This window comes from Caretta caretta, chromosome 9 (genome assembly GCF_965140235.1).
Source record: "Caretta caretta isolate rCarCar2 chromosome 9, rCarCar1.hap1, whole genome shotgun sequence".
NCBI lineage: Eukaryota > Metazoa > Chordata > Testudines > Cheloniidae > Caretta > Caretta caretta.
The window spans coordinates 35,993,484-36,010,797 of NC_134214.1; the positions used below are offsets into that span (position 1 = coordinate 35,993,484).

The 17,314-nt window shown below is 42.2% G+C and overlaps 1 protein-coding gene across 4 annotated transcripts in view; it reads right to left on the reverse strand.

The window, feature by feature from the left end:
• Positions 1–17,314, reverse strand: part of NYAP2 (neuronal tyrosine-phosphorylated phosphoinositide-3-kinase adaptor 2) — a 183,826-nt gene that overhangs the window by 27,380 nt on the left and 139,132 nt on the right. For all 4 annotated transcript variants that reach the window (XM_048864245.2, XM_048864244.2, XM_048864242.2 and 1 more), the window contains one exon: positions 13,211–13,314. In XM_048864245.2, the coding sequence (XP_048720202.1) occupies positions 13,211–13,314 (104 nt within the window). The remainder of the gene's footprint in view (positions 1–13,210; positions 13,315–17,314) is intronic.

The window sequence follows — 17,314 nt, forward strand, 5'->3', positions numbered from 1 at the left end:
GTGAGATGGGGCTGTGCTATTATTCCCATTGTCAATATGGGGAACTGAGGCACAGAGAGGACCAAAGTCACACAGAAAATCTGTGGCAGTGCCAGGACTTGAACCCAGGTCTCAAATACTACGCTACTGTCCTAACCACTGGACCACCTTCCTCCTTCTAATCCCCACAGTTCTGCCTGTGGAGCAGGTGGGCCAAGGAGGGGTCAGCGGGGGAAAATGGGCATAGCCAAGGCTTCCCAGTGCATCAGCCAGCACAGCCACCAGCATGGGGGTATAGACCAGCAGCAAATTAGAGCAAAGGGGAAGCAGGAAAGGGATCTAGCCTTTCATTTCCTTCCCTAAACCATCCCAGAAACTGGGCTTGAGGCAAAAGCCACAGACTACTCCTCAATATACATCCTGAAGAATTTCTTACTGGTGTAGTCGCCAGTGATTGTACAATCAGCCATATGAGTCTCAATCATATACAAAAAGAAACTCCTGCCAAACCAAGGAAACTCACAATTAATCTATATTGTTTGTTCTCTTCTCCACAGATATTGAAGAGGTCTCCAAACACTGAGCACAACAAGGACAGTTAAGGAATGACCCATAATACATAACAACATGCTTAGAGCACAGTACATGTGGGTTTGCATTTTCAGATATTTAGAACTTACAAAACTATAAAATATTTGCGTGTGATTGTGTTAGCAGAGTATAAAATGTAATTGAAAGAAGTGTACAAGATGGTGGGTTAGCCTGCCCTCTGAATTTCTTTGCATGTATTGTTTTCGGGCAGGATGTATATAGTACATCAAACTTTCTCAAGGTCTGTGGGCCACATCTTGCAATCCTTACCCATCAAATCCCCTCTGTATCCATCTGTTGCCTCTTGTCTTGTACTTAGATTGTGACATCTTTGGGATTTTTGTTCTGTGTTTGTACAGCACCTGGCAGAATGGGGTTTTGGCCCATGAGTGGGGCTCTCAGGCACTAAGGTAATACAAATAATAAATAATGTTATGTTGGAAGGTGTTAATGGTTGCCATTAAGTGGTCTTTGATTTAGGCAGCCACAGATCGGATTAAAGCTGATGGCTGCGCTAATCATGCTTCTTTAAATTTAGGCTAAATGCAAGGAGCAAATAAGACTCTTTATGGAGTGAGATAGCTGGAAACAACAGAAGCCACTGCTAAAGGTAATAGGTGCATGGCAAGGCCTGATCAGAAGCTAAGCTGTGAGGGTTGAGTAGTTCCCTGTTTGCAGACACAGGGACTTTGGGTTTGTTTGCGTGTATATGTTAGAGAAAGAAAACAAGCAGACTCAACAGAAGCAGTCGCAAGCATGGCCCTGTAAGGGATCAGGGACTGGGTGTTCCTTGGGGCACAGGACTGATTGGCAGACCAGACTTGAAACTTGTGAGCAAGGAAACTGCCTGCTGTTGTTTGTTCCTACTGTGGTCACGGCAACAGACCTTTGTGTACATGATTGTACCAAAGAATACCCTGGACTTGTATCGTCCATTTTTCCTCCTAACAGAAACAATCCTGGAAGGCCCCAAATATTGCCTAAGCCCTTGGCCCAAAGGGGTAATAATAATAAGTGCCCCACTCCTCTGAAGTTTATGGACAAGCTTGACTTCAGTGAGACCACTTGTGTGTAATTGTTCACAAACATGAGAAAAGGAGAGGTCACAGTCTGTCTCAAAGTAGCTCCCTGAGGAGTTAGACACTACTCAGCATGAGTAAGGCTGGAGGAACCTGGCCCTTTTATTGTAGTCCCTTCACCCTGGTAGCACCCTGATAGCAACATGCTGATGTCAGTTTCTTCCTGATATCCTTCAGGAACCATCTCCAGCTTGGATTTATGATACTGAATGATCAAAATGGCTTTTACTATGAAGTCTATATCAATTCTGTTATGAGCATCAATTTTTACAGTTACCATTTCCCTCATATTCAAGCAGGATGACAGAATACCTCAGTTCAGAAAGTTCTCCACCTACCTCTAACGACTCTATTTCTTTTATATCATGGAGGTTTAATAGGGCTGGTGTGATCTGTTATGGATCCTTGTCGTTCTTGATTGATTTGTGTTCATTTTTCAACAAGAGAATTCATTAAGTGTGAAAGTCAGGAAACCAGTCCCTCTTAAGAAGCCTGACAACTGTGGGTTATTTACTGACTCCTCTGGCACTTTTGTACAGTATTGCTGTGGGAATATAGAAGCTTTGGCCTGACAGAAATATAAACAAAAAAGTACCGCTGCACTGTTTATGTTCCAGGAGGCATAGGGGGCATATATTAATTCTGAAAGCAGAGATCCCAAATCATAGAAATTTGAATTCATTAGAGAAATATTTGTCCAGGTGCTTTAAAAAAATTATAACAATAATAAAAAATAATAAATAATAATTAATAATTTGCTCTTCTAAAGGAAATCAAAGCACATTGCAGAAATTGATTAATTATAGCATAAGCACAATGCTCTGAGGCATGTAATTATTACTGTACCCATTTTACTCATGACTAAACTGAGGCACAAGGGCTAGACTTGTGGCTGACGCAATATGGGAGTACTCACATGCTTAAAGTTAGGCACATGCTTAAATACCTTGTTGCATCAGGGGCAGAGTGCTCAGGTGGCTCTGCATGCTGCCTCCCGCCCCGTGCACTGGCTCCGCAGTTCCCACTGGCTGGGAACCGCAGCCAATGGGAGCTGTGGGGGGAGCGCCTGCAGGAGGGGGCAGTGCACAGAGCTGCTTAGCTGCACCTCCGCCTAGGAGCAGCAGGGACAGGTTGCCACTCGAGGGGAGCCGCCCGAGGTGAGTGCCACTTGGATCTGATACCCCAAAACCCCTCTTGCGTACTAACCCCCTGCCTTAAGCCCCCTCCTGCACACAAACTCCTTCCCAGAGCCCGTGCCCTGCACCCCTCCCATGCCCCAACCTCCTACCCCACATCCCCTCCTGCACTCCGAACCCGTCGTGGCCATTTTTCCGCCCAGAACAGCAGGGACATGTTGCCACTTCCAGGGAGCCACGTGGAGCCAGGCAGGAAGCCTACCGGCCCTGCGCCAACGGGACTATAAACCAGACTTTCTACGAAGATTAGAAATGCTGGTTTGTAGAGCTTTCCGATTGGTACAGGGCCGAATAACACAGCTTTTACTGTATACAGCATACCCAAATATACACCAAAAAATAGACAGCTAGAAGACACAGCAACTTCTATAGATGCCACTAGGTGGAGCCATCAGTCCAAGAAACAGATTGACAGAGCCAGAAGAGTACCCAGAAGTTACCTACTACAGGACAGGCCCAACAAAGATAGTAACAGAACGCCACTAGCCATCACCTTCTGCCCCCAACTAAAGCCTCTCCAACGCATCATCAAGGATCTACAACCTATCCTGAAAGATGAACCCTCACTCTCACAGATCTTGGGAGACAAGCCAGTCCTTGTTTACAGACAGCCCCCCATCCTGAAACAAATACTCACCAGCAACCACACATCACACAACAAAAACACTACCCAGGAACCTATCCTTGCAACAAAGCCCGTTGCCAACTGTGTCCACATATCTATTCAGGGGACACCATCATAGGGCCTAATCACATCAGCCACACTATCAGAGGCTCGTTCACCTGCACATCTACCAATATGATACATGCCATCATGTGCCAGCAATGCCCCTCTGCCATGTACATTGGCCAAACCGAACAGTCCCTACGTAAAAGAATAAAGGGACACAAATCAGACGTCAGGAATTATAACATTCAAAAACCAGTCGGAGAACACTTCGGTCTCTTTGGTCACTCGATTACAGACCTAAAAGTGGCAATACTACAACAAAAAAACTTCAAAAACAGACTCCAGCAAGAAACTGCTGACTTGGAATTAATTTGCAAACTGGACACCATTAAATTAGGCTTGAATAAAGACTGGGAGTGGATGGGTCATTACACAAAGTAAAACTATTTCCCCATGCTAATTTTTCCTTCTACTGTTACTCACATCCTCTTGTCAACTGTTGGAAATGGGCCATCCTGATTATCACTACAAAAGATTTTTTTCTCCTGCTGATAATAGCTCACCTTAACTGATTACGCTTGTTATAGTTGGTATGGCAACACCCATTTTTTCATGTTCTCTGTGTATATATTATCTTCCTACTGTATTTTCCACTGCATGCACCCGATGAAGTGGGCTTTAGCCCACAAAAGCTTATGCTCAAATAAATTTGTTAGTCTCTAAGGTGCCACAAGTACTCCTCGTTCTTTTTGCAATTTTAAAGGCACCTAACTTTCTTCATTATTATATAGACCAGTGATTCTCAACCTTCCATACTACGGTACCCCTTTCAAGAGTCTGATTTGTCTTGTGTACCCGCAAGTTTCACCTCACTTAAAAACTTATAAAATTGGACATAAAAATACATTACTATCTCATTAGTACCATATAATTATAAAATAAAACAATTGGAATATAAATAGTGTACTTACATTTCAGTGTATAATGCACAGAACAGTATAAACAAATAATTGTCTGTATGAAATTTTAGTTTGCACTGATTTCGCTAGTGCTTTTTATGTAGCCTGTTGTAAAACTAAGCAAATATCTAGATAAGTTGATGAACCCCCTCGAAGAACTCTATGTACTCCCAAGGGTTAAATGTACTCCTTGTTGAGAACCACTGATGTAGAGAGACAAGATGGGTGAGATACTACATTTTATTGGACCAACTTCTGTTGGTGAAAGAGGCAAGCTTTGGAGCTACACAGAGCTCTTCTTCAGGTTTTTATCATGTATCAGGGCTTTCTGCTCCTTTGCTTAGTACCATTCACAGGGGTGGTATAGTAGGGTTTGGAGTTGACAGTTATGGGGAGGAATTTTTGGCTTTTGGTTTTCAAATACAGTTCAAAGATACATTTGGGGGAAAACATTTTCAGCCCATCTTTAACCAGGCCTCCATTTCTGGAGCTGTAACTTTGCAAGGGCAAATAACTCTGGGACTAGAATGGAGGAGGGGATTTGAAAATCTGGCCCTATGATGTATAATTCATCACAAAGCTTCCATATATTACAATGCAAATAAAGTTATGTAACTAAATTAGCACCACTAACTTGGACTAGATTATGCAGTAAAAAAACCTGATTTGCAACATTCTGAAGTGCAAGGTGGATTATGCAGCCCATTCCTTCACTGTGGGATTGCAGAGTACAGGGAGCAAGATTTTCACGAACAGGAGCTAAAAGGTATGCTCTGAAGTAAATATTTAGGCACCTAAATAAGTAACCTGATTTTCCAAAGTGTTCCAATTTACTTCAAGAGGAGCTACAGGATACTTGCCACTTCTGAAAATCAGGTCACTCGGGAGCCTAACCCTGGTTTTGAAAAATTTGGCCATCCCTAGGAAAAGCCACACTACAGGTGAAGTGTACATTATATTTTCTTACCAGGCACCCTAGCAAGAGAACAGACTCCATGGAAACTTCTTCCCCCAAATGTCTTTGGATCGGGAAGGGCCCCTACAACGTTCAGCTAATCTAATGTTCTTCCAGCTCATTAGCCCTATCCATTCTGCCTGGATAGACTGGATCTGAGTAGGTAAAAAAATTATGCAACCAAAGAATAAGGACATGAAGGTCTGTTCTCTTTAGCTGTAACTCCCAGAGCATATCTTTTCTACACAGAGTGTAGCATGCTCAGCAGTTCTGGAAACCAGATCACTTATTTAGGGGATGTCTATACTCATAGGACACATAACCAGGGGCCCCATGGCCTGACCACTTTTTATGCAGAAGCCACTCAAGACAATCTGACACCCTAGGCAAAACCTCCTCATATGCCAACTGTGATGAGGGGCAGCCAGGCCATATGGGAGTGAGAGGCACTGCAACTGGCCTCCTAGGTCCATTGCGATGGGGCGGCTGGGCCAAATTTGCCTTGTGAGGCAGCTGCCCAGAAATCTGCTGCCCTAAGCAGCTGCCTACTTTGCCTATAGCTAGAGCCCAACTTTTATGGTGGAAGTAGAGACTGGAGGTGAGCAGTGCCCAGAGCAGCAGCAGAATAAGCATGCTGGATCCACAGCATGGTCAGCCCTGCCACAGTGAGTGTACTGTATGGAGCAAATCTATGCCCCCTCCCCACCACTTCAAATAGTGCTCTGCAGCCCCTCTCTACAGTGCAATCAGAGGCATGACTGCAGCACATGTAGACATACCTGAGCTTCAGCAACAAAGTAGTGAAGCTGGGGCAGCAGGGGATAGCTGCTCAAGTACATCACCAGGGTCCCACTCAGGGCTGCACAGTTTGTGCTGCCCCCTGTGCCACTGTGGCTTCACTGTGGCTATTGTTATTCAAGTTACCTAGATCAAAGCTAGCTCTGTTACGTCTACATGTGCTGGGGTCACACCTCTGACTGCAGTGTAGACAGACCCCAAGATATCAAAATATGGATTTAGGCACCAGTTTCAAAACTTTAGGCACCGATTTTAAAATTCTTGTCCATAGAAATCTGATTTTAAAAGGGTTTACTAATGGATACATTCCTTTGGGGAAGTATGGTGTGTATATCTTTACATGACAGCTGTGCCTATGCTGTTAGCATGTGAACTTCCATCTTTCCTTTACTATAGTAGTAAAGTAACCAGGGAGAGAATGAGAGAACCCTTCCCCTGCATGGGATATTGGGAGGTTGGGGTTATTCTCTCACCCAGGACTGAGATATATGAACTCTGCATTGTGTGCTCTTGGGAGAAGCCCTAAGGGCCACATGATGGGAGCTTTAAGCAGAAAAGAATAAGGGATTAACTGAAGGTCACTCAACCTGTTGTAGCAACTAGCAACCTGTTGTAGACATCATCTTTATGGCAGGAAGACTGCTTATTTGCACCACATCCACTATCTCTGCTTAACTATTTACCTTGCTAACTGGGCTGAGCTGAGAGAAGAGCCATTAAAAGTTCAGAGCAAGAGTGTTTCCTGTAGCACTGTGTAATTTTCTAGTGCTTTCTCAATTCTTCTTTTAAAAGGAAGTTAGGCTCCTGTAGACAAAGATGTCCTGTGACTTTACTCCCTCTTGTGGACGAGTTATTATTCTTAATCCTGGCACAGCTTTTGAATTCTACTATGATCATTACTGGAAAATTTAAACATTCTTACTCTGCTTACATCGAATATACCTGTTACCAACCCCATTCAGGGAGGTACCAGAATTTAGAAGGTTTATGCACCAACCAGAGATTGGAGACAATAGTATAGGAGCTACACTGCTGTCTTCCATCTAAAGAAAAAAACCAAACCAAACCAAACAGCTAACTGACAGCATGAAGGATGCTGCACATTTGCAGATAAGGTACAAGGTTCACAAAAATAGGCCCGCAAGAAGGCTCTGCATCGCAAAAGTGATGAAATACAGGCATCAGAACTAAAGAAGAATTTTTTCCTCAAGGGTTTCTATTCCTTCAGGGAATGGGCTTTCTTTATTAATATGTGCTAACAGAACTGCCATAAACATGCAACTCAGTACAAGGAATTTTGCTATAATAGTCCTAATCTAACAACAAGAACAAAAATCAGTTTGCAAAATCCATTTGGAGCCACAAATTGGCAATAGATACATTTGCTATTTTTTAAACTGGTATCTGAAATTCTTTCCTTGTTAACAAACAAGACTGCACACATTAATTTTTTAACTAAACTATGTCTGTAAGGATCCCAGTAACGACCTAGCAGTGATGTTTTATGTAAATTTAAAATAAGATTTGAAAAAAATCCCTTCATACACAGTAATCTAACATCTGCAATGCAGTTCACTTTAAGTGCATCCTTTTGTACCCAAAATAACATATTATGTGTGTATGTGTATGACACATAAGGCGGGTCTTGTGAAGCCATTCATTCTTCACTATCCTGAGACAAACGTGAGACATGAGTTTTTATATTCCTTTAAAATGAGGACGAGTGAGATGAGGCTGGGGAGCAACCTTATACTGAAACCCCATTCATCTAATTTTTTCCCTTTAAATCTGAATCCTGCTGGCTTTACACATACTGGGAGCTCCATTCATTTACAGTGGGTCTACTGACGTGAATGACACCAGCAGAATTTGCCCAAGGACTTCAGAGAAAGATTTGAGAGGCAGTGAGGTGGAATAGGTAGTGCACTTCACAGGGAGTCAGGACACATGGATTCTTGTCCCAACAATACCACTGACCTGCCACTAAGGATTTGTGCTCCATGACACTTTTGAAAACCCCACCCTCTGTCTATTGGAAGCTTAACTTCTCTAGTAAGACTGCCAGTTGGTGCCAACGTGATGGTGATGCATTTTGTCAGGTAGACAAGGAACTGAAGCCAGTAACTCAGTCAACATAGTAGGCCACACACTACATGGTCATTTGACCACTTCCAATCTAGACTGGATTTCAAATGGCAACTTAATGGTGAAAGGTTCAGAATCCCTTAAACTACCCAGCTACTCAGCAGCATCTATCTTTCTTTACTGTATTTATAATTATAAAATGATCAAGGGCACACCTGGTTTACCTAGCTGAGTGCTAGGGCTTGCCTTTACATGGCTCTTGCTTTGGGTCTTTCTCTTTGAGAATTCTGGTTGCTGGCCTTACATCCCCTATTCCAACCTCCTGCTTCTTTAACTCCTGTTCCCTACTGCACTATTTAATTTATAGCTGTTCTCCATCAGAGGCCAGTCTCTTACTTTGTCTCTGCCTGTTGAAGAAATATTTTTGTTTTATTCATACAGTGAGATCAAAATGTCGCTTAGCACCTTATAAAGCACTTTCAATCTTCAAAGTGCTTGACACACATTAACTAGTCAGTCATCACAACACTCCTCTGAAATATGTTAACCACCATTATTACCACAGTATACAGATGAGGAAAGTGAGGCAGAGGATTTAGGTGCTCAAGATTACACAAATAGTTAATGTCTGAGCTGGATTAGAATTTAAGAGTTCCTAGCTTTTCATCCTATGCTCTAACCACTAGACCTCTCCTCCCCACCTGGTGTAAAAAAGATCATATTATAACGTAGGTAGGGTTTTGTGAAATGTTCAGCTGCAAACGTGAACCTACCTGAAATCAGTTAATGGGTTTAGGATCTATTCCTACTCAAGAGCATCACCCAAGTCCATGAACATATGGGATAATTGGGCTAACGCAGTAGTCTGTCTCTTTTCCTATGTGTTCTTCTTTCTTGGGGCCTTGTCTGCAAAGAGCACTGGGTGATGGTTATCCCCACCTCACACATTTAGGGTGGATGCCACGCAAAGCTCCTTGCTTCTTAATCCTGAATGATCTTTGGGAAAGCCTGTTGCTGCCAATGCTATGGTGCAGTTAGGGAAAACCAGCCTCAGTACTCTAAGACAACCATAGCATAGGACTATAATACCCTCTAGTCCAGTGGTTCTCAAAGCCGGTCTGCCGCTTGTTCAGGGAAAGCCCCAGGTGGGCCGGACCGGTTTGCTTACCTGCCGCGTCCGCAGGTTCGGCCAATCGCATCTCCCACTGGCCGAGGTTTGCTGCTCCAGGCCAATGGGGGCTGCGGGAAGCGGCGTGGGCCAAGGGACAAGCGGACTGGCTTTGAGAACCACTACACTAGTCCACAACTGATCTGACTTCCAGTGGGCTAACAGCCCCTATCCTTCTTCACACACATTTCACTTGACCCAGGGTGTTGCATACCACGGTAATATGGGAATATGACTCTAGAGTAGGGACTGAGTTGTGCCAGGGTTTACACAAAAAATCCCAGTGATGTCTGTGTACATAATATAACTGCTATCTTTCATCCTCTCCTCCTGGTTCTCATTGGAGAAGTTCAGTGGGATTTTCCTGCCGCCGCCACTTAGGGCCTGATTCTACACCATTCATGTCGGTGAGAGTTTGGCCATTGGCTTCCCTGGGAACTCAGTTAGGCTAAGGCTCCTCCTATCTATCTTCACTGCTTTCTTTTGGCTTGGCTTTTCATTTCATTCATGCAATGGCAAGGTATTTCAACGCTGATGAGACAACACTAACCAGTGATTTTGGAGTTCTGTTTGGGTATTTGTCAAAAACAACTTTTTAAGGTACCATGCCAATGAGGTTACTCACCCTCTATGGCTGCCATGTTTGCTGTTCTCACAGGTACCCAAACAAACACACCCATACCTGACCATCTTCCCATACAGCATTACAAATTAGCAGTGTTCAGCATGATTTTCTATTGCCCCAGGGCCTTGCTTTATCCTACATCTTCTTACACCCTCCTGTCAATTGCACTTCCTGGTGCAATCCTGCCTTCCAACTCCATCAATGTATAAGTTATACTAGTTAACAGCAGCGGATGCCTACTAAGACTCTCTCCTCCCACTGTTGTCACCTCTGAATTTGGCTCATAGTCTCTAAAATCTCCCTGCAATACAAGATATTTTTACTATGTCATTTTTAAAAAAAAGGTTGAATGAAGTTTCTAACATGTAAAGAGTTTCATATGGAACACACCAGAGGACCGAAAAGAGATGGACTATAACTCTATAAGGCCTGATCCAAGAACCAACAGAACTGAATAGAATAATACTTTAACAAGCTTTGTATCAGAGCCACAGAAAGCAGTGGTACTATAAGTGAGGGAATGCTTGGTAATATCAGATGACAATATCTACGACAGAGTTGTGAAGTTAATTTCCCCACTTGTGGGGTGCGATGTAATATGCAGTTAACTGCTCTTAGAAACTCTGGGCCTGATCCTTTTCTCCTTGAAGTCCATGAGAGTTTTGCCATTCAATGAGAGCAGGACCAAGCCCTCTCATTGATAATTATACCATCATAATAGAGTATTGTGGCACACCAGTGCTTTATTTTTTCCCAACTGGTCAGTTTAAAGGGAAGATTCATATGAATCGAAGCCTATTACTAGGGTAGCAGGGGTTTTTTTGGGGGGAGAGCCATTATACACACTATATACTACACTGTTAGCAAAATCTTCGTCTTTTAGTTACTTGAATTTTTTTCCTGTCATCTTTATTCCTTTCTTCTCTCTAGAGTGAAGTGAATCCTTTCTCCACAGTTCTAATCAACCCTGGCTGCAGCTTCTGGAAGTCTCCTTATCTCTATCATCACACAGAGTTCTGCTTTCAGGGCTTATTGTTTTTTTTTTTTAAATCCGAACCGAGATACTAAAAATCCTTTATAACATTCAAGGTGCCTTTGTGACTGAGTAACCAGCAATGTGTTGCATTGGCTTTGCACCCTGATCAATCATAAATCATATATTACATATACATCGGGCCATGCAAAAATATTCAGAAGTGCAATTGCTCTGATTTTTTTCCGTAGAAGAAAGAACTCTCAACATATCATTTAATTAGCTTGTCATTGTGAGTCACCATTAATTTGCTTATCTAAAATACATTTTGGTAATGTGTAAGATTTTTTTAGGCATCATCTCCAACAGGACACAAAATTATAGTAGAACTTCAGAGTTACGAACATGTTGGGAATGGAGGTTGCTTGTAACTCTGAAAAGTTTGTAACAAAACATTATGGCTGTTCTTTCAAAAGTTTACAACTAAACATTGACTTAATACAGTTTTGAAACTTTACTGTGCTTTTAACTCTCTGAATTTAAATGATACAAGCACAGAAAGTTTCCCTTACCTTGTCAAATCCTTTTTTTAAACTTTCCCTTTATTTTTTAGTGGTTGACATTTAACACAGTACTGTACTGTAATTGCCCCCCTTTTTTTGTTGTCTCTGCTGCTGCCCGCTTGCAGACTTCCAGTTCCAAGTGAGGTGTGTGGTTGACCGGTCAGTCCGTAACTCTGGGGTTCGTAACTCTGAGGTTCTACTGTAATAAAACAGCTCTTACTTCAGTTAAGCAAAGTTAGAGAAGTTCAACCAATATGGACTCAGTTGTCCAAATAGAATGTTACTGGAAAATAGGCTGAGTGAATCGGCACAGCTCCATTAGCTGTGCCAATGTACACCAGCATTACAGGCGTTAGTTAGAGCAGAGCTTCTTGCAGAAACTCACAGAGCTGCAATGCAATTAAGTATGGGAATAGCAAAGGGGCCCTAAAGGGAGTTAGGCCCCTACATCTCATTGAAATTCAATGAGATGTAGGGTCCTTATTCCTTTCTGATCATTTGAAAAATCACAACTAAGTAAACAGAAATAATATATATAAGTATAAAAGAAAACCATTCAATACCAAAATGCTTCATGTTTGATGGAAGACATAAATGCAATGTTTAAATGCAGTCGTTGCCCCTATTACTAATCTCTGTAGTTAGTTCTGAAGATTAGTAAAACACCTCATCACTTGTGTGCACTGAAGTGAGCAGGATCTCCACATTAGCAGACAAAACAAAGTTACATGTGCATTTGGCCATGTCTTTATTTCTCATCTCTTTTCTCCAGTTGCTAATATAGGTCTCATTTGCCGTGTTCAGATACTTAGATTTCTTTGTCAAGTGTCCATTGGGCATTTTTGGTATTGTTGAGAAAAGTAGCTCCATTTAAAGCAAGTAGGGTTTTTTCTTAGTTTCGTTTTGAATTTTTTGCATTTTTTTTTTTACAATTTACAATAAACATAACTACAGCAGACCATTTAATAGTCCCATTAGCACTAATATGGCCTTAGGTTGAAGAGAGGCTAGCTGCCATATTTAAACAAAATAACTTGCCGTGTGAGCAATTTTAAGGACAACGATAATTCACAGTGTAATACAATCATGCACCAAGCTCAAAACAAATGTAAGACTGGCACAAATATTACAGTACAACAGGGCAGAAGTTAAAAGGTATGTACAAGTCTTTTGACAAACATTGGTGCAAGTGCTTTAGACGAGACATTTAAAAGAAACACACTAAAACATAGATTAAATTTATCAAATTTTGATAAATTTTAGACAGTAAAAAAGTACACAAAACATGAAAAAAATAAAAAAAACAACCAATACATATATAGTTTCACTACATCTATATTACAGAATGAAGGAAATCAGAGACAAAAAAGATTTAAGAATTCACAGCAAAGAAATTTCTACCAGCCTTGAAGGATAGAATTTCATTGCCAGTGAGAGACACACGCACACGCACAAAAGTAAAACCAAACACAAAAAATCATTTACTGTAACAAATGACAGACACAGAGGTGAGAAACATTTGGCATGTTGCATCACATGAAGTCATTCACGATTGGCTAACGATGGTACCTGGCTGGGTTGGAGATCGCTGGCTTGCCTGAGAGGAGTAACTGATGGAGGAGGCACACCTGATGTGGATGCAGATCGACCTAATCTACAGCTTGCTTTAGGCTCTAGGAAGGGAGAGAAAAGAAGACATATGCCCAATTAATGGGATTGTTGATGTTGGTGGAGTAACTTGACACTTGAGGTGACATAGAGAACTAGAGGTCCTGTAAGTGCCATTCACCTGCCTGCCAACCTCCCCAGAACTTTCCCAAGGTATGGAATTCAGGCACATATTCCTGGACAATGTCTTGGGAAGTTGGCTGAGTCATAAATAAAAGTTGTCTTCTAGGCACTAGCCACCAGTATGGCAAGAGAGAGGCCTGGAACTGACTTCTCCCCACACCTCGCTGTCTCAACCTCTTTAATTTCCAGGAGCATCTCTGAGGCTGAAGAGTAGAGCAATGAGCAGCGGAGATAGGAAGCACATCCAATTTTCCTTCTGCCCTCCACCCACACGCTGTGGCAGTCCCAGTGCCCAACTCTCTCACTTGCATAATGTGGCAGTGATTGGTGAGGGGTGATTGAGAGGGGTAACTTGTGGTCCAATACCCTCATTCAGCGGCTGAGTGGGATAGATAGTGGAAGAGGACAAAAAGGTGGTGAGGCTGAGGGAAGCGGAGGGAAATCACAAAGAAGACACAGTTCTTGGGGAAGTGGACAAAGGTAGGAGAGGGTGATGGGGTAGGTGGGGAAAATGGGAAGTTAGAGATTTTCCAGAATCAAGACATCATGATTTGTGATGTCATGAGGGCCACACAGAAATCTGAAAGTAGCTGACAGTGAGTCAAGGTCAGCCGCAGAACACAGAGTAGAGGGAAGAAACTTCAAGTTTTAATAGCATGACACAGGCCTCAGCAATGGAGTCTGTGAAGTTGGTTGCATTGTGTTGTCTCCAGCTTGTGTGTTCCCCAAGTAGGAGTGATTAACAGAAGTGAAGGACACTATGAAACAGGAGAGAGATCTCAGGCACCTGAAAAGAATTTTGATGCAGAAGTATTTGATTTCCCTATCCTGGTTTTACCCAGAGACATTTCCTGGAAGATTTCCCACTGAGTTACAATTCAATTTACTGCAATGATCCCAGGATAAATACCGAGCTGGGAGAAATTTACCACCTAATGGTCTGTCTGCAGCTGGTTTAGAAGAACATATCTCTCTGGGAATCTGATCTGCCCATCTCTGGTTGAGAGAAATGTTGCTCCCTGAAAGAACTGCAGTGCCCATGTCTCCTCCAGGCATTGGTCTGCCTTCGTCTGGCTCAGAGGAATGTGTTTATTCTGCTTGTATGTTATATCCCTTCCAACAACCCTTTATCGGTCCTGTCTATTTAAACTGTAAACACCTCAAGGCAGGGACTGTCTCTTACTCTGTGTTTGTACACTGCACAGCACAACAGTGCTGTGATTTTATTTGGGATCCCTATGCTCTGCTGTAATACAAACAATAATGCATCTCCTTCATCTGGTTGAAAAGACGTGTCTTCTCACAGTTTATATCAGCCCAAGTTTATCTGAAGGCACACATCTCCCCATGATGATGGTCTGTCATGTCTAGCTTTGATGTGCATCTTCTCATATATCTTATCTGCCTATGTCTGACTGAGAGACATGTGCTTTCTCATGTCTGGCTAAGAACATCTTCCCCCAATGCCATTCTATATATGCCGCTGGATGACCAGAACACACCTCTCCATAGCATTGGCCTTTAAGGATCTGCAGTGGCTGCTGGCTGGGTCACTTCCTCCATTTCATTTTCTGAGCAGGTCAGCAGGCCACCTTCCTTCCATTGCCACCACCCACTTTTACCCAAACAACTCCTTCTGGAGTCTCCAGGAGAGCTGGCAGCCTGCACCAGTACATAATCTGATGTTTTGCCTTTCTGAATGAGGACAGTACACTGTTCAGTTGATTAGATCTGTTCTGAGATAATTTGTTATTATACATCTGAAATCATTTATTTCTTCACACTGTCTGTGTGCAAGGCCCCCGATTTTTCCTTTACTAGAATATACACTAGCAACTGGAGTTTTCCTGTTGATTTCCATGGGAGAAAAAATTGGGGCTTATTTTTGTTTTGTTTATCTGTTAAGGACAGATGCTACACTGTCTCTATGTTAAGAAAAATCAGATTCCCATCCAGCATTACCTTGGTTAGTATTGTTGATGTCAAAAACTCCAAGGCATTGCTTCTGAATTGTTTTTTTTTTTTTTTGCTTTGAGAAAGCAGAGAAAAATGTCATAATTTCCAATTTGGATATACTTGCTGCAATGAGAGCCCATTGTTTCCTTGCCAAAGACAATCCTTTCATCTGGCATCAAAGAATAAAATCCATCCAACTCAGATGAAATATTAGTTTCTTCTTTTATCTCCCTGGCAATATATTCAAGTGTCAGAAACTATTGCAAATTCCAGCATGGTTCTTACTATGGGAAGTTTCCAATCAATGCTTATCTAGCTTTTTCACATCCAGAAGTTTAGGTGAATAAGAATTTCTTTTTTAAGGGACAGTTCCATTGATATCAATGGTATTATTTTTACACTGAATCAATTGGGAACATGAAACAGAAATTTTTGCTGTGACTAACTTCTTCATGCTGTGGAATGGAATGCAATTTTTTTCCCTAAATGATCCGTCAGATATTGTCTGCACAGCTGACCACACCATATTCAGTGTATCCAGTGCTATGTCTTTTTTGTCCCTTGTGTACTCCTTATTCCCTGTACTCAGCTAACCAGACTTGGAGTACAATGAGCATTTTTCTTGAGTAAGAAGTTCTGAATAGGGTCCCCTAACAGCTGCAGGAGGACTCTGTGTATAATGATGCCCAGCATCCTTTCCCCTTCAGTGAATTCAGTTTCTGAGCTGTGTGTTTCAAATGACAAATTTGAACTTGTCTACAGTGCTCTGTGGCTTCATGCACATTCTGATTCTGGGAGCAAACAGACAGAGTTAGTTTGAAAACTCTCTGCTGCTGTCCCCAAGGGGTCCCAAACTGTTTGCCAGCAAAGAGGAGGGCTGGCTTCCAGGGAAAGCATGATGGCAAACCTGAAGTGGAGACAGATCAATGTCAAGTGCTAACATAACCTCGCTGAGCCCCAGGTGTGTGCCTAACAACAAAGCAGGAGCCAGTTTTGGCCATGACTGGAGGAATGTGTGCTTTGACATGGATCTCTGGGGTGGTAAGAACTTGGAGTTCTAAATAATTCTGTCCCAAAGGCCACATCCCATTCCAAGTGCAAAATTCCTTTCAGAGCACAGAGACAGTGGCCGTGTGACATTGCTACTAGCCACTCAACTGCTGACAGTTGATCCTGAGGATCTCCTGCTATGCTAGGGAAGTCCCAAGCATATGGATAAGTGCTTTACTAGATGGGAGCCAAAGGATGCCATGTATTTGAATAGCCATGAGATGCCTGTTGTAATCAATGGGCATCACGTGACTTGAACTCAGCAGATCATGTTGAAAATGTAGTGGGTTGTTTTCAAGATTTTATTTATGTCAAAGACAAATATTTAGAAAATATTTAGTTGCTATATTTACTGATGAAATGTTTGTTGTGATAGTTTTCTCAGCTTCAAAAGCCGGTTCCTTCACATTGTATCATGTGAAATGAAGTACACACTAAGGGCCAGACTCATTCTCAGTGAAGTCATTGAGCAGGATATCAGTGGAACTCCACATGGACATAAGGGATCATGTTGTAGGATCAGTGTCTAAGAAGCAAACCCTGATTTCCCATAAAAACATAGGGCATAGATTAACAAATGGGGGCACCTAAATTTAGGCATCTAAATCTAATTTTATGCTCATTTATAAGTGACCTGATCTTCAAAGATGCTGAGTATCTGCATAGCCCGTTGTCCTCAATTAAGGGTGTATTCTTTGCTAACATAGCAGACATCTCTGTTCTAAGGCCAGAATTTTCTGAAATGATTTAGATTTGTTTTATAACAACAAGAGGTGGTTTCCTGCATTCATCCGTTACACAACTGTTCTGCAGGATGTTTATTTCTGGGTTTGATCAGAAGAGATCTCTTTTATGCATCCCAAGGAGTCATCATTC